General features: G+C 38.4%; 2 protein-coding genes across 5 annotated transcripts in view; both read left to right on the plus strand.

Annotated features, from left to right (window-relative positions):
* Positions 1-12,625, plus strand: part of slc12a5b (solute carrier family 12 member 5b) — a 38,855-nt gene extending 26,230 nt beyond the window's left edge. Inside the window, exons 6-26 of one of the 3 annotated variants that reach the window (XM_037773917.1) lie at positions 82-212; positions 1,553-1,800; positions 1,883-2,094; positions 2,193-2,360; positions 3,377-3,475; positions 3,607-3,664; positions 4,287-4,461; positions 4,688-4,806; positions 5,038-5,136; positions 5,446-5,565; positions 5,795-5,899; positions 6,389-6,557; positions 6,688-6,883; positions 6,984-7,153; positions 7,319-7,450; positions 7,649-7,756; positions 8,052-8,174; positions 8,470-8,585; positions 9,190-9,204; positions 9,308-9,441; positions 11,806-11,944. In XM_037773917.1, coding sequence (XP_037629845.1) covers positions 82-212; positions 1,553-1,800; positions 1,883-2,094; positions 2,193-2,360; positions 3,377-3,475; positions 3,607-3,664; positions 4,287-4,461; positions 4,688-4,806; positions 5,038-5,136; positions 5,446-5,565; positions 5,795-5,899; positions 6,389-6,557; positions 6,688-6,883; positions 6,984-7,153; positions 7,319-7,450; positions 7,649-7,756; positions 8,052-8,174; positions 8,470-8,585; positions 9,190-9,204; positions 9,308-9,441; positions 11,806-11,897 — 2,789 coding nt within the window. In that variant the 3' untranslated portion in view covers positions 11,898-11,944. Of the gene's footprint in view, positions 1-81; positions 213-1,552; positions 1,801-1,882; positions 2,095-2,192; positions 2,361-3,376; positions 3,476-3,606; positions 3,665-4,286; positions 4,462-4,687; positions 4,807-5,037; positions 5,137-5,445; positions 5,566-5,794; positions 5,900-6,388; positions 6,558-6,687; positions 6,884-6,983; positions 7,154-7,318; positions 7,451-7,648; positions 7,757-8,051; positions 8,175-8,442; positions 8,586-9,189; positions 9,205-9,307; positions 9,442-11,805 lie in introns of all 3 variants that reach the window. The other 2 variants (XM_037773916.1, XM_037773918.1) reach the window with 2 other exon arrangements.
* A 4,115-nt stretch (positions 12,626-16,740) lies between these two features.
* LOC119490481 (ammonium transporter Rh type B-like) lies at positions 16,741-18,645 on the plus strand. 2 transcript variants are annotated; one of them, XM_037773920.1, is made up of 2 exons: positions 16,741-18,225; positions 18,277-18,645. In XM_037773920.1, exons 1-2 carry the CDS (start codon positions 16,821-16,823, stop codon positions 18,294-18,296), a joined length of 1,425 nt encoding a protein of 474 aa, XP_037629848.1. In that variant the 5' UTR covers positions 16,741-16,820; the 3' UTR covers positions 18,297-18,645. The 2 variants fall into 2 exon arrangements, with proteins under 2 accessions (XP_037629848.1, XP_037629847.1); XM_037773919.1 differs by having other exon boundaries at positions 16,748-18,645.
* The last annotated feature ends 3,596 nt before the right edge of the window (positions 18,646-22,241 follow it).

Below are 22,241 nucleotides of genomic sequence, written 5' to 3' on the forward strand. Positions count from 1 at the left end.
TGGATATCTGACGGGATGTATTAGTGTGTTTGTGTGTGACAGAGCAGCTCACTGACTCCTCTGTGTGTTTGTGACTCACAGCTGGAGGTTCATATTACATGATCTCTCGCTCTCTGGGGCCTGAGTTCGGTGGAGCTGTTGGGATCTGCTTCTACTTAGGCACCACTTTTGCAGGTGCCATGTACATACTTGGCTGTATTGAAATTCTGCTGGTAAGTAGCCTTAGTTATTAAATAACTGACATGTTTATTGTTTTTTGCAGCCAGAGGCCTTTTTCTTTGTCATAACAGGAAAAGCACACGTGTAACTATTTACTAATTAGTCCTGTTATTGTGTATGCAGCTGGCTCACTGGTATGACTACAGGGATACTTCAATAGAACAGATGCAATATTAATTTATTTTGTAATCATATATCATAATTAGCTTTATTAGAACCAGTATGCACATCAAGCACCACTGGCATCGTTAGAAAGAAAATCAGATGTTGTCATCACAATACAACATACCATTGTTACAAGAACATCTGTTCATTATAATGACAAAATTATAATCAGAATATTTTCGATTTTGCATCAGATGTTGCAGTTTATTCTTTTCCTTTCTCTCCAACATTCAGTCATCGTTGTGGTTTCTAACATACTGTTGTCCTTATAACTGTGTCACAATAAAAGTATTTTCTTTTAACTAAGGCTGCAACCAATGATTATTTATATTATCGAATAAACTGCTGATTATTTTCTCGATAAGTCATTGCATCATTCCATCTATAAAATAATAATAATAATAATGATAATCTTTATTTACATAGTGCCTTTCAAAACACAGTTACAAAGTGCTTTACAATAAAAACAGAACACATTAAAAACATAAGGATAATGAAATGTACTAAAAGCCGATAACTAAACACATAAAAACCCAGAGTGCAAAACAACTAAAATGTCATAAAACATAAATAAAATCACAGAAAAGCAAAAAAATTAGTTTTTAAAAGTGATTTAAAGGACGCGACAGAGTTTGCATCCCTGATCTCTTGATCTGATTACTATTTCCCAAAACCACAAAGTTTACATATTCAAATGTGTTGTTTTATCCAACAATCTGTCCAAAACCCTAAAATATAAAATGTATTATCATATATGACAAAACAAGCATCAAACAGTCAAATTTGAGAAGCTGGAACCAGGAACATTTTTACATTTTTGCTTGAAAAATGACTGAACTAATTAATCAATTATGAAAGTAGTTGCCAATTAATATTCTGTCAATCGACTAATGGATGAATCCATTATTTCAGCTGTTATAATGGGCAAACTTTCTCATTTGACAACATATAGATATGTATTCATTTTAGTTAAAACAAGTAAATGTTCACATTATAACAAGGCGTTGTTTAGTTGCTCTGCACTGATGTGGAGACCAAATATATAAAAGCACTCTAATTTGTTGTAGCATTTTAGCACAGGGTACCTGTTTAATTATTATTTCCTTGTGCTTCTACCATACTCCACCCTTCTCCACCTCTTTCTCCCTCATTTGTTCCATTATTTCAGATTTATATCATTCCCCAAGCAGCCATCTTTAAGTTCGAGGGCGTGGAGGGGCCGGAGGCGGAGTTGGCTCTCCTCAACAACATGCGGGTGTACGGCACCCTTGTGCTGAGCTTCATGTCACTGGTGGTGTTTGTGGGGGTCAAGTATGTGAACAAGCTGGCGCTGGTCTTCCTGGCCTGTGTTATCCTCTCCATCGTGTCTGTTTATGCCGGCGTCATCAAGACTGCCATCGAGCCCCCCGTCTTCCCGTAAGTGACTCGTTCATTCACAGGTCAAAGTCTCCGGTGATGATACGAGTATGTGACGATGATGTGTTGACTTCCTTTACAGCGTCTGCCTCCTGGGAAATCGAACACTTCTTTCTAAAGGATATGACGTCTGTGCAAAGATCATCGAAATAGACAATGAAACAGTCACCACCAAACTGTGGCGGTCCTTCTGTGATTCTGAGAACCTCAATGCCACGTGTGACGAATACTTCACCAACAACAACGTCACAGAGATACAGGGCATCCCCGGGGTCACTAGTGGCATCCTGGCAGGTAAGAGACACCTTATCAATGATATACCCTCTATTGATCATCATTATGAGGATCAAACCCTCCTCGCATGCTCATTTAAATGCTCCTCTGTCTCTTAGAGAACCTGTTTGGTGTTTACCTGGAAAAAGGGGTGTTCCTGGAGAAGCGTGGGCTTGTATCAGTCGCAGATCCAGACAATCCTCCAACCAGCACCAACCGCTACGTCCTGGCTGACATCACCAGCTTCTTCACCCTGCTGGTTGGGATATACTTCCCATCTGTCACAGGTTAGCACCAGACATTATAAGCCCAGTGAAAAGACATCTGAAGGGAGAAGAACTATCAAAACTATCTTTAAAGCTGCTCTATTTACATTTTTATATTAACAATGGATCAAATATATTGTGATGCAGGTAGTGCTGAACCAATCAAGAATTATCACAGAATCTGCAGATCCCCTCATGCTCTTCTGAGCATGAGGGGTCTTTTAACACTTTCGTCAGTGTTGTTTCCAAACGCAGCAGCGAGCTGTTTTCAGTGAAAAACTCACTGTACTCAAATTTAAATGTTATCATTTTCTTTGTTATAGTCATCTATAGTGGTTATTTGCAGAAAAACACACAATTCAAATGATTAGGAAATAAAAGATTGTATTTTTATTTATAAAAAAAATCTTTGCATTAGTAGTTCTAATTATATATTATAAGCTGCTTCGAGCTAATGTTAGGAAGTTAAACACTTCATAATTCTTTCTCTATTATCTATTTCATATTGTTGTGAAAACATCTCCTTCAAACAACTGTTTTTATTTAAGTTTCTCGCCAAAAACTACATTTTACAAGATTACATTTGAACACATCATGATAATGTTAGAATCCGTACGGATCACAGATCAACCACGGTCCATTATACTACTAGTTTCTGCTGCCCACAAGTGGCCAAAAAACACAATTATTGCAGGTTTAAGAGCACGGGTGAGATTATTATTGTTGATATCTGCTGAGTTAGGTGTTCCACTTGGGGCGAGACAAGGTCAGAGCCTAGATGCCAAACATCAAAGCTGTACATTTTCTACATTCACATATAATCTATTCCAGAAGTGAGTTGGCTGACTGTAATAAAATTTATTTCGCAGCTGTACCATCTTTCCAAAAGCAGATCTGTCCGCACTGAGAACCTAATTGTTGTGATACTGGTGATATGACTCCAGTGGAGACTAGATAGAAAGAAAAATATATGTTACCTCCCCATGCAGGTGTAAAAGCGCAAAGCTCCTGATTATGTCATCTTGCTCTACTCACAGGTATCATGGCGGGCTCCAACCGCTCTGGAGACCTACGTGATGCTCAGAAGTCGATCCCCGTCGGCACGATTGCAGCCATCACCACCACGTCTATTGTGTGTATCCTTCACTGAGGCAACTCTGTGGATCTGAAAGTGCTCATTGATGACTTTTATATAACCTTTTGCATGTTATCGTAATATTTGGATCAAACATTTCCAATGATGTATTTCTTAACAGCTTTTCCCCAGACATGTCCAGTGTGGTGCTGTTTGGTGCCTGTATAGAAGGAGTAGTCCTGAGGGACAAGTGAGTCTAATTATGTAGATTTGTGTAAATGTTGTTGTGTATATTTTGCAACTTTTTTAATGCTCAGAGCATGATACCCAAGACAAAGGTTAGTTTGTAATATGCACACTGATGGTAAGCTGTTCTCTCTCTTCATATCTTGGCTTGGTCCTCCCCCTCTGGTCAAGATTGCTTCTTTTTAAGTCATTATCTTGCATGCTTTTCAAGTCAAGTGTTGGATTTCTCCGCATGTGTTCATGGGGCTGCAGTCAGAGATGCTCCAAAGAATAGTTTGGACAGTGGTTTCTTTTTTCTACACTCACCATAGCCCATACTTATTGGAAATATTAGCAATAAAGCACAAATCTAAGCTTCCTCTTGCTTTGTCCAAGATAAGCAGCCAAAATGTACTTATGTCTATCACATGGATCATCAACTAGCGAGAGTGCTGAGTGCTTTTCCCGGAATATGCAGCTTTAGTGCGCCAACTGCTTGACATGCGTAGTAACAGTAACTAAGGTAGTAAGGCTTAGCAAGCAGCCATACATCCGGTTATACATCAGTTTAAGACATTGGTGAATGGTGAAGCTAATGTGTGTTATTACATTTTCTGAGTATTTTGTCTTCACCTCTCTCCTCTCAGGTTTGGTGAAGGGGTCAGTGGTAACCTTGTGATCGGGACTCTGGCGTGGCCGTCTCCATGGGTCATTGTGATTGGCTCCTTCTTTTCCACTTGCGGAGCGGGACTCCAGAGTCTGACTGGAGCTCCACGTCTCCTACAGGCCATCGCTCGAGACGGCATCATCCCGTTTCTCAGAGTGTGTACACATGTCGCACTCAAATGCATCATAAGCAGAAAAAAGTGTTTCAGACTTCTCAGAGACAGACTTGTTGTGTATTTTCTGTAGCTTCAGGCTGCAGAAACAAACATGATTATTACATTAATGCATTGTTAAAATTCCATACTTTATTTGTATACCACTTACTGTCCAAGAAGGTGCTGTGAAATGTGATTTAATTTGATCCTTTTTTATGTTGCTGCAGGTGTTTGGGCATGGCAAGGCCAACGGGGAGCCCACCTGGGCCCTTCTGCTCACAGCTAGCATCTGTGAGATTGGCATCATCATCGCCTCCCTGGATGCAGTCGCACCCATCCTCTCCATGTCAGTACACTGTAACTTGTAATCTTGAATTTCCCTTGGGATCAATAAAGTTACTATCTATCTATCTATCTATCTATCTATCTATCTATCTATCTAACTTCACACACTCACTCACACACTGTATGTTTATTGCTGTGCAAGCCTACTGTAGTTAGGATGCTTCTTTCTGTCTCACTTGTCTGTTTCTGTATATCTCTCTTCCTCTCTCTCTCTCTCTCCATCTCTCTTTAGGTTCTTCTTGATGTGCTACATGTTTGTCAATCTTGCCTGTGCCCTGCAGACTTTGCTGAGGACGCCAAACTGGAGGCCGCGCTTTAAGTTCTACCACTGGTGAGTTTGTGTGTGTAAAAAAAGGTAACATACATATCAGTGCCATGCTGTGATGCCTACATTTGAAACAAATACTATTAGGAGAAATATTCTCGGTAACAGCACCTGTGAGATGACGATATTAACCAGTACTGTGTGCACCTGAATCACAGTGGGGATCTGAAGCCCGTCTAACTGTACTCCAGCATGAGTTTAGCAGCAGCAGACTGAATACAAACCTTTCTATTTACAAGCTGTGTTCCAGCCAGAGGTGTGAAGCTGTCAGAAATCCCCAGTTTGACCAAACATGGGATGTTGTGTCTCCCGCAGGGCTCTGTCTTTCTTGGGTATGAGCCTGTGCCTGTCGCTCATGTTCATCTGTTCCTGGTATTACGCCATGGTCGCCATGGGCATCGCCACCTGCATCTACAAATACATTGAGTTCTGCGGGTAAGTAATCATCATGACAGCATAGGACTAAGATTGTATTACAGCAACCAACTTGAGTTCTCGTCAGTTTTCTTTGCAGTACATCCAATTATTATGCCAGTAGCTATTGTTTTAGTTTAATGACAGTGGATTGGGCTTGTTTTTATTCACCATAAATGCTACTGAGCACATATACTGTACATCATGGTGCCTACATTATGAGCCAACTTATTAATGTGCTGTGTCACAGAGCGGAGAAGGAGTGGGGTGATGGGATACGTGGCATCTCTCTCAGCGCTGCACGCTTCGCTCTCATGAGGCTGGAGGAAGGACCGCCACACACCAAGAACTGGAGGTCAGTCCACACATCTTCAACTTTTAAACTGTGACAGTTAAATAGAGCTGCAACGATTAATCGATTAGTTAGTCTACTATTAAATGAATTGCCAACTATTTTGATAATCGATTAATCAGTTTGAGACATTTTTGACGAAAAAGAAGTAAAAATTCTCTGATTCCAGCTTCTTAAATGTGAATATTTTCTGGTTTCTTTACTCCTCTATGACAGTAAACTGAATATCTTTGAGTTGGGGACAAAACAAGACATTTCAGGACATCATCTTGGGCTTTGGGAAACACGGATCGACATTTTTCACCATTTTCTGACATTTTATAGACCAAACAACTAATCGATTACTCAAGAAAATAGTCAACAGATCAATCGTTGACAATGAAAATCATTAGTTGCAGCCCTACAGTTAAGCTTAAATCACCTGTTAAATCTAAAATGTCTTTAACTAACTGAGATGAGTCATTTGCTTGGTCCTTTTTTTTTTTTTTCCAGGCCTCAGATCCTGGTTCTTGTGAGCATGGACGCTGAGCAGAACGTAGAGCAGCCTCGTCTGCTCTCTCTGGCCAATCAGCTGAAAGCAGGGAAGGGTCTGACCATCGTTGGCACCTCAGTTCAAGGAACCTTCCTCGACAACTACGCTGAGGCCCAGAGGGCAGATCAGGTCCGTCCACTAATCTCTAACGCAGACACTTTGACTTGTGACATAAACACAGTGGATTAATATCGCTCAACTCTCAACACATTTTTTCACAGACACTAACAGCTGTCTTCCCCTCTCTGTGGATTTGTAGTCTTTGCGTAAGTTGATGGAGACGGAGAAGGTGAAGGGCTTCTCTCAGGTGGTCATCTCCTCCAATCTTAGAGACGGGACGTCCCACCTGATCCAGGTTGGAGGACTGGGAGGTCTGAAGCACAACACTGTCATGGTCAGCTGGCCACGAAACTGGAAACAGCGCGAGTACCACCAGCAATTTAGGAACTTTATTGGTAAGTCTTAAGAAGAAGAAGATGAATTGAACAAAGTTAGGTAACCCTTTCCCAGGCCCTTCTTTATATTTTATAACACATCCATTCTGTCGCTCTGCAGAGGTGGTTAGAGAGACGACTATCGCCAGTCTGGCCTTGTTGGTTCCTAAGAATATCTCCAGCTACCCGTCCAATGGAGAGCGCTTCACTGAAGGCTACATAGATGTGTGGTGGGTTGTCCATGATGGAGGCATGTTGATGCTCCTGCCCTTCCTACTGCGTCAGCATAAGGTGGGATAATATTCTTTACGCTTGAGAGGTTTTCATATGATTTTGTCTAAGGAAAAGTAAATAATGAACACAAATTACGAAGGACGCAGAGGGTTGCAGAGGGTAAAAAAGAACACTGAGAACATTTTGTTCATCATCTGTGAATGTTCCTGTTTTGTCCCGTAGGTGTGGAGGAAGTGCAAGATGCGCATTTTCACTGTGGCTCAGTTGGATGACAATAGTATCCAGATGAAGAAAGACCTCATCACATTCCTCTATCACCTGCGCATCGATGCTGCGGTGGAAGTGGTGGAGATGGTGAGAGACTTGTCTGGCACATAACCTGAGTTCACAAACAAGAGGATTTTTGTTGTTTGAAAAAAATAGCTTTTTGTTCTGAGATAAACCCAGTTTTTTTTTTTTATCCATAGAACCAAACTTTCTTTCATAATATGACCCCGTTTCAGTATTTGACAACTGTATGTTAGATGAAAAATGTATTTTTTCTCTTTAAAGCATGACGGTGACATCTCAGCCTACACCTATGAGAAGACATTGGTAATGGAACAACGATCACAGATCCTCAAACAGATGCATCTGACCAAGAACGAGAAGGAGAGAGAGGTAAACCAGAAACGTTTGTACCATACATAACTGGAGAAACCCTGATACCTAAAGAAGGTTCATATCATTTTAAACCGCTTGGAACAACCTGAAATGTTAGTCAGCGTAGGACCCTAAAGACATTAATGTTGACTTTTTCATTATCACTCTGTGCGCTCCAAATATCAGCTCTGGTTCAGGGGATTGGTTTATATTAAGGTGTTGGTGTCTGGACTTGTTTTCACTGATCTGAAGGAGGAAAGACTGAACTCCAGAGTAAAATTACAATTGAACGTAATCCATTTCCTTACTATAGATCCAAAGCATTACAGATTCATCCCGTGGGTCCATTCGGCGTAAAAACTCGACTGCCCCGCCGCCGCGGTCCCGGCACAGCATTGACGAAGGAGCCAGCGTGGCAGAGCAACCAGAAGATGAGGTAATGCTGCCATGGCCCTTTTAGGAGAAATAACTTGTTTATTTATAGTCCTCTTCACCTCCTCACCTGCTGTCTCTCTGTGCTCCGGCTTGGGCAGAATCTATTGTTTGATCTATTATGTTTTATTACATCACAAAAGCAGCTACCACAGCAGCAATGTTTTATTCTTTCCGGTGGCTGCCCAGTGATTTCCCACTAGAGTTTCACCTACACTGACAGGTGTCTCCTTTCTCTCTTTCACTGTCACGTCACGGTGTCCATGTCTCAGTCTGTGGCTGTCTCCAACCCAAAACAGGTACAGCTGATCCACAGTAAGAACGCCTCCAAGCCGACCAGCCCCACAAGCCCCACGGCTCCCGCTGCGCCTGCAGCGACCCCAGAGTCGGCCAAAGACCTCTTCAACATGAAGCCGTGAGTGACCTGTCAGTTCCACTCAGCTTCTAGCGCAAAAAAACTGACATGACGGTTGTGTCTAGAAGGTAACATGCAAATTGGGAAACTCTTGCGAGATGGTTATGGTTAGGCATTGACCTCGAATGGTTAAAGAGGACCTATTATGCTCATTTTCAGATGCATACTTGTATTTTACGTTTCTACTAGATCATGTTTACATGCTTTAATGTTCAAAACATGCTTTACTTCTCCCATACCGGCTGTGCTGCAGCACCTCTTTTCCCCCTCTTTCTGAAACTGTTTGACCTCTAGTCCCCCCCTTTAAGGTTACGATAGGTCGTCTGGCAGCGAATCTCGCGAGACTTTTTGCAAGTTTTCACAATTTGCAGATTACCGTCTAGACATGACACATGACATGCACACGGGGGCGTGGGTCAGGGGTAAATATTTGTCTATATTGACCCATGTTCCAGGGATGAAAGATACACATTGTGTTCCTGCGCATGTGACAAACAGAACTTTGAACTTAACCAACTTACACAAATAGGCTTCAAATCCTGTGTGAGCACATGTCCTGTTTGTAATTCGCCGTAATTATTTCCCCTCTAACATGCTGCTGCAGGGAATGGGAAAACTTGTAAGTATTTTCTTTTTTGTGGGGAGACACACTGTGTGAGCTGAGCAGCTGAAAGACTGATTTGTAAACCAAACCCAATGTGGCCTTTTGTTTCTTGCATCAGGAACCAGGTCGACGTGAGGCGCATGCACACAGCGATGCGACTCAATGAGGTCATCACGAAGAAGTCCAAGGAGGCAAAACTTGTCCTGCTCAACATGCCTGGACCACCCAAGAACCGTGTGGGCAATGAAAACTGTATCCTAAATCATTCATATGACACACTGCGGTCTATATATCTTTATCTTTGCTCAGTTCAGTTCAGATCCTCATAGTCACACGCAGCTAGGGTGAGGGACTGCCCTGCATTTTTATCCCTTGTCCCATGTTCCACATATTGAGACGATGTCCCACATTTTCATTGGCTCTAGTTTTCAAAAGTCAAACCACTGCAGGACAGACGCTTTTCTAAAATCTGGCTTTTATCCAACGGCTGGGAAGAAAGCAGGGAAGGCTGTCATCACGGGGCTGTAATATTTCACCGGCTTTGCTACACTATGCCCAACGTTATGCAGATTTAGTCGGAATGTGATGGAAACTACCACAAAGAAAAGGAAGAACAGCTACAACAAAGACTATGAAACTACTTATAAGTATTGATAAGCTGGTGGAAGGCAATTCTTCGAGTTTTTTGTGAAATTTGCCAGTTATTTTTCAATTTCACACAGGAGGACTATGACATGAAGCGACACAGTTTATGTGGGTCTCACAAGAGACTCAAAAAGAGATGTGCCGATCTATGGATGCATTCGGGCAAAGCATAGAGATGTTACAAGATAAGGGGCAGAAGAGAAATGTTTATTATTTAAGTTAGATAGACATTATATCAAAATTGTAGACTACCTAAGACTAACTACAATGTAAAGCCATCCGTAGCAACAGTAAATGCTCCGAGAAAGTGCTCCGGGACTGTGGTGACGTAGTATAAAGAGTGAAAGAGACACATGGTGGGAAGTGAGGTGGATGGGTTCAACAAACACAAGGCTTTCATCCAGGAAACCGCTGTTCCTGTCCCATGCGTCACGTTTCAATCAGCTGTCCATTCATGTCCCGTGTTCACAACCCTTCAGTGTCATTTTCACTGTGCAAACGTAGTAGTTTTAAGCCAAACCATGTTGTTCTTTCCTAAACCTATCTTTAGTGGTTTTGTTGCGTGAACCTAAAGTGCCGTCAAGGGTAACTATAGTGGTTTGATGCCAAAAATATAGTGACGCCAAAGTGCATGACAACGAGTTGGGTTGTGAACATGTTGCAATATCACAATCTCAAATTTGCCTTAGGGGGTTTTACAGTCTGTACAGAATAAGACACCCTCTGTCCTTTATGACCCCTGCAGCGGTGGAGGAAAAACTTAACCAAAAGAAAAAGGGGGAAAAAATGGAAGAAATGGATCCCTCTCCCAGGACGGACATACAGTATATGCAATAGATGTCATGTGTACAAAATAAACCACATAATGATCTATTACACAAATAATGTGAACATATATGAGAAAGATGGATCAAGGAGGATGTCAAGCAGCTTCCAGTGTCGCCAAACACATAGAGCCGGCTACACAAACACCCAGAGGGAGAGAGACAGACAGCTGTTTTAGCTTTTTGTGTGATTTGCCAGATGAAAATTTCAAAGACAAATGGCCCCTGTAACTACGGGGGTCGCAAAATGATTAATGGGGCAGGAAATAAGAAATACAGATACAGTTCTGCTGAAAATATCTGTTTTAATTTCTTGGACTAGAATAATAGAATCTTTGTTTCGTGAAATATTGGATGATTATACATCTTTGGGCATTGAACAGTTATTTAAATGAAACCATTTGAGAAGTTTAGAGGGGAAACCACTCTCTCATAGATGAAACATGTGACAAGGGACCCCATATAGACACAGCTTTTTTGTAGGAGGTCCATAAGCCAAACAGCCTGGGACCATCCATTATCTGTAACCGCTCATCCTGTTCAGGGTCGCGGGGGGGCTGGAGCCATTCCCAGATGACATCAGGAGACACCCTGGACAGGTCGCCAGACTATCGCATGGCTAGGCTGGGACCTGATGGTATACATTTTTAAATGTAAACTCCTAAAGGTACAGTGTATAGGATCTGGTGACATCTAGTGGTGTGGTTGCAGATTGCAACCAACTTAGTACCCCTCCGCTCACTCCTCCCTTTCCAAGACTGCGGTAACGTGAGCTGCCGAGCACAAAACCGTGGTAACGCCGTTTGCCTCACTCAGAGGCCATCCTTACCATAATAACACTACTTTGGCGGTACCACGGTTTTGCACTCTGCAGCTCACGTTACCACAGTTTCACAAACTCATTCTAAGCTAACAAAAACACAACGATAGCTGGTTTCAAATGATTATACACTAATGAAAACATAGTTATGAATATTATATTCCATTTCTGCTAATAGATCCCCTGAAATGTTACACACTGTTCCTTTAATCTGCAAAGTAACAAGTATAGCTTTAAAATAAATGTAGTGGAGTGAAAAGTCATAAGGTAGATGTAATGTGTTTTCTGTTTTCTGTAAGAAAACTACATTCCTTCACTATCTCTCAGACATGGAGTTCCTTGAGGTGCTCACCGAAGGTCTCAATCGGGTCCTCCTGGTGCGTGGAGGTGGACGTGAGGTCATCACCATCTACTCCTGAAGGGCTTTAAGGTCTTTTAAGGGCACCTACACAGACTCTGCCCTCTCCCACTACTGTATATTGTTCCAGGAATATCCTCCCACCATCTATTCGTTTAACCTTTTAACCATTAGACCACATGGAGAATTGTGCAACAGTCAACTCTCTGTTCTTGACCTGTCAGCTGATAATAGTAGATGAGTTAATTCTGACAGTTTATTGCAAAACAAAAGACTAAGCTTCACTTATTCTCAGAAAAGGGAATTTTTTCAGACATTTCTTTCCCTTTTCTGATATGTTATGTCAACTTTCTGTCCCTTTGCTTTTGTTCCTGGTCATTTCTCAAAGATGAATGTTTTTTTTCTTTTTCTGTAATTTATTAATTGATGTTATTTATGTATTTATTCATCTAATCATGTCTGTCTTTGTCCTGGTCTGTTTTTGTCTTTCATTGTATGGTTGGAAGCACACAAGTATTAATATTAGAGGTACTGGTTATGATATTGATGTTGGAAAAGGGACCTTCCTGTGTTCATGTGATACATTCACATCAATTAATAGGAGTATTGAAAAAGCAGAGGTGTAAGCTGTAAATAGATTCACCTCTAGTTTGCACTCATTTTAGTTTCATAAGTCGAACATTATACTTTTTGTGAAAATGCAGGGATGATATTTGCAGTTTGAACAACATGATAACAACCGTATCGTCACTGGCTCGTCCTTGTTATGGCAGAGATTTTATGTCATTGCAGAGAGCTTGAGAGAAATCTAAATCAGAAGTAAATTATTTGATGCAGATTATCATGATCCCAAACCCGATTGTTTGACTTCATTATCCTCACAGTCGGACAGGGATCATATTAGATTGAATGGACTCAGTAACATGCTGTAATACAAAGCCTTTGAGCTGAGCGACAGCCACTTTAAATATTCCACATTCACTAATCGTTTGATATATATTACCTACGGTTTTCTGCTGTTATGTCACCATGTTTCCCAGCATACCCAGCGAGCCCAGAACATGTCCCGTGGTAGATGTTGTGCTAGTTGATCAGGGTGCACTGGGATCTTTATCTCTCTGTTGTTAAAATAGTTGCTGTAAATTCCTCAAAATTGTAAAAGATAAAGTAGATGTTGGTACATGATTTCAAATGGCATATGAAATCAGCATTTTGTCTCCATACAGAAATTATTTACATCAGTTATTTTTTCTCTATTTGGTTCAGCAACATCCTCTTCACAACTCTTTAATTAATAAACCTTCCTGATTACTTTCAAACTAAATGTGCCAATATATAATGTAAAATGTTTTGATACCAACTTTAGAATAAAGACAGTAAAAAAAAATCTAAATATAATATTTTAAGTAGAATTTAAATGTAAGATGTAAACGCATTTCGGACCGCGCAGCTGATAAAAGCTTGTAGAACTTTTATATATAATATTATTATAAATATATTATTGTGTAAAATGTTAAGGAGAAAGTCAATGAATGTAGGATTTTATTTTTCATTTTGACTGTCAAAAAATATTAAATGTTTAAACTTATTACTTATTCTTTGTTATGTTTATAAACAGAAATTTTACAACATAAATCAGTGTAAGATAGATACACATCGATATGTCAGAAATTTTATCTCAGAGAATTTATTTTTCTAATGGTGCGGTTCAGAGAAAAGGTTTAGAAACATATTTAATCAAATTTAAATATACTGTATATTATGCCTGCTGAGTGCACCATATTAAAGGAGTGCATTGCTAGTTTAGTTTCTTGCCAATAGTGATATAAGAAATTTAATTGAATTTGCTGCTATACTAATAACGCCATTTGAAAATGTGAAGGAATTAGCTCTGATGTTGTCAAGCAAACATATGAAGAAAATATATTGACAAATAATAATACCTACAAATGAGATCATTTTAGAGGAATCTCAGAAGGTTCAGATTACACTGTTTTAGGATTATTTATGTATTGAGTCAGATTATCCTGCAGAGTACCTGTCAGACGTTTAGTTTTTGTGTGTGTGAGTGTATATACAGTGGATGTTTAATTTCTATGTGTATTTGAACATACATAAACTCATGTAGATGTGCTGTTTTGTTATAGATATTCGCACTTGTCAAAATCAACTGAGTCTGCAAACATTTCATAGTATATGACCAGTAAGTGTCGCGCAACAGTGTTCATTATCTTGCCCCAAAAACGTGGATAGTTTATGATATCAGTATGGCAACAAAGTGTTTAGTAATAATAGTTTATGATAACATATAGTTAGCTATTATTTCCCTCTTGCCCTTGGCCTATTAGTGCCATACAGTATTTTACTTAGAAAATTCTGCATCACTTTCTAGAAAAAAGCATTCAGTATATTTTCCAGGAAAACATAAGACTTGTAAATATTCTTATTTCCTTCAGATTTATAGTATTGTATTATATTTTCAATGGCGTAGCAGATACAGAACCTCACCTCATCATACACATATTGATATGTCCTCTTTTTGGTGAATATCTGTGCAGCCTTCAGTGTTTCCCTTATACCTCTGAAAAGTGTGGGTGCAGAACAAAACTGTATTTACTTTTGATTCATGAGAAGCTCATGTAGTTTTACAGGTTGATATATTGGTCACCAGAAGTCACCATTTTTAAACTCCCTCACCAGAGTGTGTGCGTCTGTGTGCTGTGACTACATGCCTGTATGCTGTGTGTTTGTGTGTGGACCTGATACTTGGTTGAATGAGGACAGTGTGTGTAACTGAACAGCAAGATAGAGTGAAGATGGGACATTTGTAAATAGATGTGTGATTTTAGGCGTAGAGATAACAGGTGTATCGTGTGTTAACACAGGTTTTATAGATATAAAAATAGGCAGTTTGTATTGTCTTTTAAAATGATAAACAAACTTTGTTTTATGTTCTACCATGTCTTATGCAGTTATGTACAAGTAATGGTTTAAAGAAACCATTTTATATGTGGGCACCAAATTCAATAAATTAAAATCATTTTAATACAATGGTGACAGTTCAGGTGTCTGTCATTTTCTTCTTGAAGTGGCTTTATAATTTGAAATTTTTGCCTCCTTTTCCTCAGCATCACTGACCTCAGTAGTCATACAGTTACGATTTGGTGATACTTGGATTAAAAGGGCATCATACAACACACAATCTATGTTGTGCACATTCATCTGTTCTTGCTCAGGCTGCATCTGAGCAAGAAGAATGAATTTGCTTTTTAACTGTGCTTCAGTGTTATGTCAGGGATAAAACCAGTCATTTGTATGTGAAAGTAAGTATTCATGTTGTTCTGAAGTGAAAGGAAACAAGAGTCTACAGCGGCTCTGTGACGCTTTACTTTTGTAGGCACAGCAGTTCTTTGAGCTAGATGTTAACGTCAGCATGCAAACATGAGCTACGTTCCAAATCGCATACTATTTCTTTTTGCTTTTAGTACGTACTGTTGCATACAGTATGCACACAATTGGGACATACTACTTCCTCACAACATTGCACCTTGAACTTTGACCCTCTTGCTCATATATTACACTGCACAGAGTGTTGTGAGTCAGAATAGCCAGAAAAGCATGCTGGTTTGCATACTGCAAAATACGACCGGATGTAGTAGGACATCCTGGTATTTTTGGCATACTGCATTTGACATACTATGTATTGGGACATACTAAATATTTTTCTGGCATACTAAATAGTATAGTACAGGTACTGGAACACACAGATGCTCTCAGTGACAATGTTAACATGCTGATGTTTAGCAGGTATAATGTTTGTCATCTTAGTTTAGCATGTCAGCCTGCTAATTAGCACTAAACACAAAGAACTGCAGAGGGAATGTAAGTAATTTCTGACAGGTATTTAGTCATAAATCAAAAGTTTTAATACAAAACAAGTCACAATTTTGACCTGATGAAGGCATTACATAAAAAGTTACAGCATGAGGCTTGGACTAATGATTTTTCCACTGCACCTTGACCCTTTTTGATCAGATCGAATCAGTTGCAGAGTTGACGACAGATAACCTGTTTGCTCTGCTTCTGTTTTAAAGAAGGAACATCAACAAAAATCACGATCTTAAGATTGGTTGCTCGGTATGCACTTATTTGCATTCTCATTACATTTCTCTGTACTCTGATTTGCATTCAGAAATACAGGAGTTAGCATTTTTGTTAGCAAATTTGGGGGGAAATCATTTAATTTGATGGTATATCAAAGGGTAAGAGAGCTATCCGCATGCAGCAGATGTTAACAAAGAAGTTTTATACCAGTCTTCTGTTCTCACTTACTTCTTGAAAATGTTTCGGTCAAAGTGATTGATCTGGACAAAACCACTGCACTGATTGTGACAAGCAAGTTGAAGCATATATCATCACTGACTCCATAATTTAACAGACATTATGTCACGACTGATTGAAAGAGGCTCACAGGTCAGCCAACTTTCTTTCACAATATTTCCAAATGGAAGTCAGCCAGCCGCGATGACAGCAGGAGAAAAACATTACAGTTTAAATTAGAAATTCACATGGCAACATAAATGATGTTACTTAATATATAAATTCTTTTAATGCATATTTTATTGTTAGAGGAGACATGTTTGTGGTAAATGCTTTGATAATGGTTTTACTCTGTCTGATAAAAATTGTTTTGGACATTGGGTGCTTACACAGTTTATGAGTCAGGCTATTGTGAATTTATAGATGAAAAGTCCTGCTGTCTGTGCTGTAAAATAACCACAAAAACGCTGACGTATCAGAACTGTTGTGTATCAGAACATGTCTTATTACAACGGCCAAAGTCTACGCAGCCGTGTTTCTCTGTGAGGGTGTGTGTGTTTGAGAGTGAGCAGGAATGACTGATGTCTTTGACCTTTCTTATCTAAACAGATATAATACAGACTGCAAAGGAAATTACTCTTATTTGTCCCAAAGAGCTGCCAGGATGAAGACGCGGTCTACCAGCCTTCGAGTGAAGTTACCTGTGTTTGTGTTTGTCACACAGGTGATTATTGTTGTCTTGTATGCTGCCTTTGTCACCTACGATGAGCATGCGGACGCCAGATTCCAGACCAACAGGACTAACCCCATGGACAACACAGTTTACAGAGACTACCCTATTTTTACAGACATACAAGTCATGATATTTCTCGGCTTTGGGTGCTTGCTGGCATTTTTTCGACTCTATGGCTTTGGGGGGATGGTTTTTAACTTCCTCACGGCCACTTTTGCCATCCAATGGGCCATTCTGGTGCAGGGGTACTTCCAGTTCAGCCACGAGGGTAAGATCCACCTCGGAGTGATCAACCTCATAAATGCAGAGTTTGCCTGTGCCGTGGTGTTGATATCTTTCGGGGCAGTGCTGGGGAAGACGAGTCCGCTGCAGCTGCTGGTCATGGCTCTGCTGGAGGTGCCGGTGTTTTCGGTCACAGAATGGGTCGTGCTCAAGTATCTGAAGATCAACGATGCAGGAGGCTCCATTCTTATTCACCTGTTTGCCTGTTATTTTGGCTTGGGTGTCACGTTTGTGCTGTACAGGCCTTCCCTAAATGAAGGCCATGCAAAGGAGAACACCAGCTACCAGTCTGACATCCTGTCTGTGATGGGGACCTTGTTCCTCTGGGTGTTTTGGCCCTCATTCAACTCAGCATTGACCCTGAAAGGAGACGACCAGCATAGAGCCATCCTCCACACTTTCATCGGCCTCAGCGCCTCCACTCTCACAGCTTTCGCTCTCTCTGCCATGCTGAACAAAAACGGTAAGATCACCATGGCCGACGTTCAGAACGTGACCCTGGCTGGAGGTGTGACGGTTGGGGCATCTGTGGATATGATGATAACACCTGCAGCTGCGTACGCTCTGGGTATGATGGGCTGCACTGCGTGTATGCTGGGCTACAAGTACTTGAGCCCCTTCCTTGCACGGCGCTTCAGGATCCAAGATCAGTGTGGGATACATAATTTGCACGGTCTGACAGGGCTTATATCCTCCACTGCAGGGATATGTGGTATACTGGTGGCTAATGAGGAGATGTATGGCCCGAGTTTGTATGAGATCTTTACCCACAGAGCACCAGTAGAGGGAGACCCTAAGCTGCAAGAGCTCCAGATGTTGATCCCCGGTATACGGCCAGGGTTGGGGAGGACTGCCAGGGAACAGGCTCTCTTCCAGGTCGCAGCTGTGTTCTCCACCATAGGAGTGTCAGCGCTGGGAGGCGTCCTCACAGGCCTCGTCTTGAAGCTGCCGCACCTCGCACCACCACCCGATGATTTATGTTTTGACGATGAGCTGTTTTTTGATGTTCCTCATGACTACGATTCACCACTTAAACTCAATAACACAGTTACAACTGTTCCTCATGACTACGATTCACCACTTAAACTCAATAACACAGTTACAGCAGAGGATTCTGCTGCCTGACATGCAGCAGCCAAGTATAGTCAATGCATCCCGACTGAAGAATGAAATGTAAATAAGCATATGTTTGTTTTTATAAGTAATGGATTTCGCCATTATTCAACAGTGTGTAACAGTTCATTAAATTAAAGTTAATATTCATTACATTGTAAATATGATCATAAATAATTATGAAAAACAATGCCATGCAGTGACACTGTCCAACATTTTCTGTCTAATTTAAACAGTAATGGTGTTATTTATTGTCCTACATGCAAACAAAAAAGGAAATTGAGTGTTTGAGCTCTCTTGGCCAATTCATCACAATTTTTTTTATGTGAAATAAACACTTTTTAAGCTGTGTGCAAATTCATTTTCAAGCAATTATGTCAATAATTTAAGCTGTGAACAGTCAACTAAAGCTCCAAAAATTCAACATCTTTGAGATGCACAATCTTGTTTTCAAGGGACATCAACAAACAATTTAAACTATATAAATAAATAAATAAAAAATGCATTAACATAAAAACTGCACAGGAGCAAACAGGGCTCAAATCTCTATTAAAAGCATCATCTGCACAAAACTAATGAGGAATACAATTAATTAACTGCCAAATGCAGTTATAGTATGTGAATAATACTGAGAAGTGAAACCTCTATATTACTAAAAGTACAGTAAAGAAAAGAACTACAACTGAGAACAAAAGTAGTAACTAAAGGTAAATAGAGTCAAGAACAAGAAGGTAAACAAGCCAAGAAGTCATGAATCATGAGTTGGGCGAGTTATTCCTTTCTGGTGATGTTTTAAAGTTAAAAGCTCATCTTCAAATTTTTTTAGAAGTTAAAGGTATAGAAAAGAAAGTGTGTGGCGTACTGTATGTTTAAGTGAGTAAATGGAACTAAAGGCTTTACAAAAAGGAAGTTTATTCAAGTGTGCTATTAGTATACTTCATACTTCAAACTTAAAATAAGAGAGTATACTTTCCGTTTACTTTTTATCTACTTATCAGAGATATATAACAAAAGTATACTTAAGTATACTTGGCTCATACTGACTGATAGAGCTATAGGTGATAATACATGAAACAATGATATGGAAGATAATGACACATACAAAATAATAAACAAATATTGTTTTAAACTACATTTAAAGGTATGGGTTTCAGAGGTGTTCTGGTAGCCTATAATATGATGGTAGTATTATCTAGAGCAGGAAATAAAAGGGAGACCATTGACATTTATTATTACTCATCACTAGATGGAGACACAGAGCCGTGAAACAAACTAACGTGACTGTGTTCTCGCAAGGAAATGCGTGATTTCAAAGAGGAGCTGTTGTTGTTTGATGAGATGTTTTGTCATTCAGAGGCTGTTAGTTAAAGATCCTGCAGAGGGCGCTCATCATATTATATTTTTACCTTTCTGTATGTACCTCTTTACTTTTTTTATTATTATTATTATTCACAAGATTAATGAATTTACAATAAGGCAAAAAACATTACAATAAAGTTATCATCCTCAAAACTAAGCAGATATCACAATAGACATAAAACATTTACACAGAAAATAAAATAATATATATATATATATTTATTATAAATATTATTATAAATATATAAATAAATATAAATATTATATAATAATAATTTATATAATAATATAAATATATAAATTATAAATTATAAATAAATAATACAAAATAAATAAAGAAGCATGACATAAATAAAAAAAAGTTAAATAAAAAAAAAAGGATTAAGCGATTATTAGTTATAGGGTCAGATCATTTTCAAGTAATATATAGAGAGCTTTGGCATGTTTTGATTTCATTAATTTAAGGGACTTAATATAGAGTTGATGTACCTGTATACTTCTTCTGTCCTTGTGGTACTGCAACACCCGAATTTTACCTCTGGAGATCAATAAAGTCTTATCTTATAGGTAAAGCGTCAATATAATGACAATGGCAATAATATTTAAGATATTTAACTCTGTATCGTGGGAGCATATTTATGGAGTTATTGTGAGAAAAATATGTAGGATTTGGGATTTTTTTGTGACAGTTTAATTTTGGCATATTCTGCTTGTTTAGTGTCAACATTTCTTTTCCTTTTTTAAAAATATTTATTTTTATTAGCAAAAGGCTTACTTTACAATTCAATTCCAACGTGTATCAACTTAATTCTCATTATATTACGACTTTATTCTCGTAATATTACGACTTTTTTCTCGTAAAGTTATGACTTTATTCTCATAATATTACAACTTTATTCTTGTAATATTACTACTTTTTTCTCGTTATATTACAACTTTTTTTCTTGTTATATTACAACTTTTTTTCTCATAAAGTTATGACTTTATTCTTTTGATATTACTACTTTTTTCTCGTTATATTACAACTTTTTTCTCGTAACATTATGAATTTTTTCTCTTAACATTACGACTTTATTCTTTTAATATTACTACTTTTTTCTTGTTATATTACTACTTTTTTTTCTCGTAAAGTTATGACTTTATTCTCGTAATATTACGATTTTTTTCTCATAATATTATCTCTTTTTCTCGCTATATTATGACTTTTTTTCTCTTAAAGTTAGGACTTTATTCTCGTAATATTACGACTTTCTTCTCGTAAAGTTATGATTTTTTTCTCATAATAATACGACTTTCTTCTCGTAAAGTTATGACTTTATTCTCATAATATTACAACTTTATTCTTGTAATATTACTACTTTTTTCTCGTTATAGTACAACTTTTTTTCTTGTTATATTACAACTTTTTTTCTCGTAAAGTTACGACTTTATTCTTTTAATATTACTACTTTTTTCTCGTTATATTACAACTTTTTTCTCGTAACATTATGAATTTTTTCTCTTAACATTACGACTTTATTCTTTTAATATTACTACTTTTTTCTCGTTATAGTACAACTTTTTTTTCTCGTAAAGTTTTGACTTTATTCTCGTAATATTACGATTTTTTTCTCATAATATTATCTCTTTTTCTCGTAATATTACGACTTTCTTCTCGTAAAGTTATGACTTTTTTCTCATAATATTAAGACTTTTTTTCTCGTAAAGTTATGCCTTTATTCTCATAATATTACGACTTTATTCTTGTAATATTACAACTTTTTTTCTTGTTATATTAAAACTTTTTTTCTCATAAAGTTATGGCTTTATTCTTTTAATATTACTACTTTTTTCTCGTTATATTACTACTTTTTTTTCTCGTAAAGTTATGACTTTATTCTCGTTATATTACGACTTTTTTTCTCTTAAAGTTAGGACTTTATTCTCGTAATATTACAACTTTTTTCTCGTAAAGTTATGACTTTTTTTCTCATAATATTACGACTTTATTCTTGTAATATTACTACTTTTTTTCTCGTAATATTACAACTTTTTTTCTTGTTATATTACAACTTTTTTTCTCGTAAAGTTATGACTTTATTCTTTTAATATTACTACTTTTTTCTCGTTATATTACAACTTTTTTTTTCTCGTAAAGTTATGACTTTATTCTCGTAATATGACGATTTTTTTTCTCATAATATTATCTCTTTTTCTCGCTATATTACGACTTTTTTTCTCATAATATTATGACTTTATTCTCGAAATATCCGATTTTTTTCCCCTCAATGTGGCCCCAAAACTCCATCGTACATTTTCTCTTTGGCCCTCACTGCATTAGACTTATATACTATATACTTAGACTATAAACTGTGATACCTTCATAACCATGCTCATTTTTTATTTTATTTTTTTTGCCTGAAATGGCAATGCCTGTTTCGATAGTAAAGGTTGCTGACCCCTGAACTAAAGTACTCTAACATAATGATACTGTGTAGTTTCCCTGTGGGGGTGGAGAGAGAAAGACAGGAGACTTCAGTTTCAGGCAGAGAGCGGTGTAGTACCGCTTGTCTCCAGCAGGTGGCGGTAAAGCGACACTAAACACTACCGCTGCCTCAC

Source organism: Sebastes umbrosus, chromosome 6 (genome assembly GCF_015220745.1).
Source record: "Sebastes umbrosus isolate fSebUmb1 chromosome 6, fSebUmb1.pri, whole genome shotgun sequence".
NCBI classification, from domain to species: Eukaryota; Metazoa; Chordata; class Actinopteri; order Perciformes; family Sebastidae; genus Sebastes; species Sebastes umbrosus.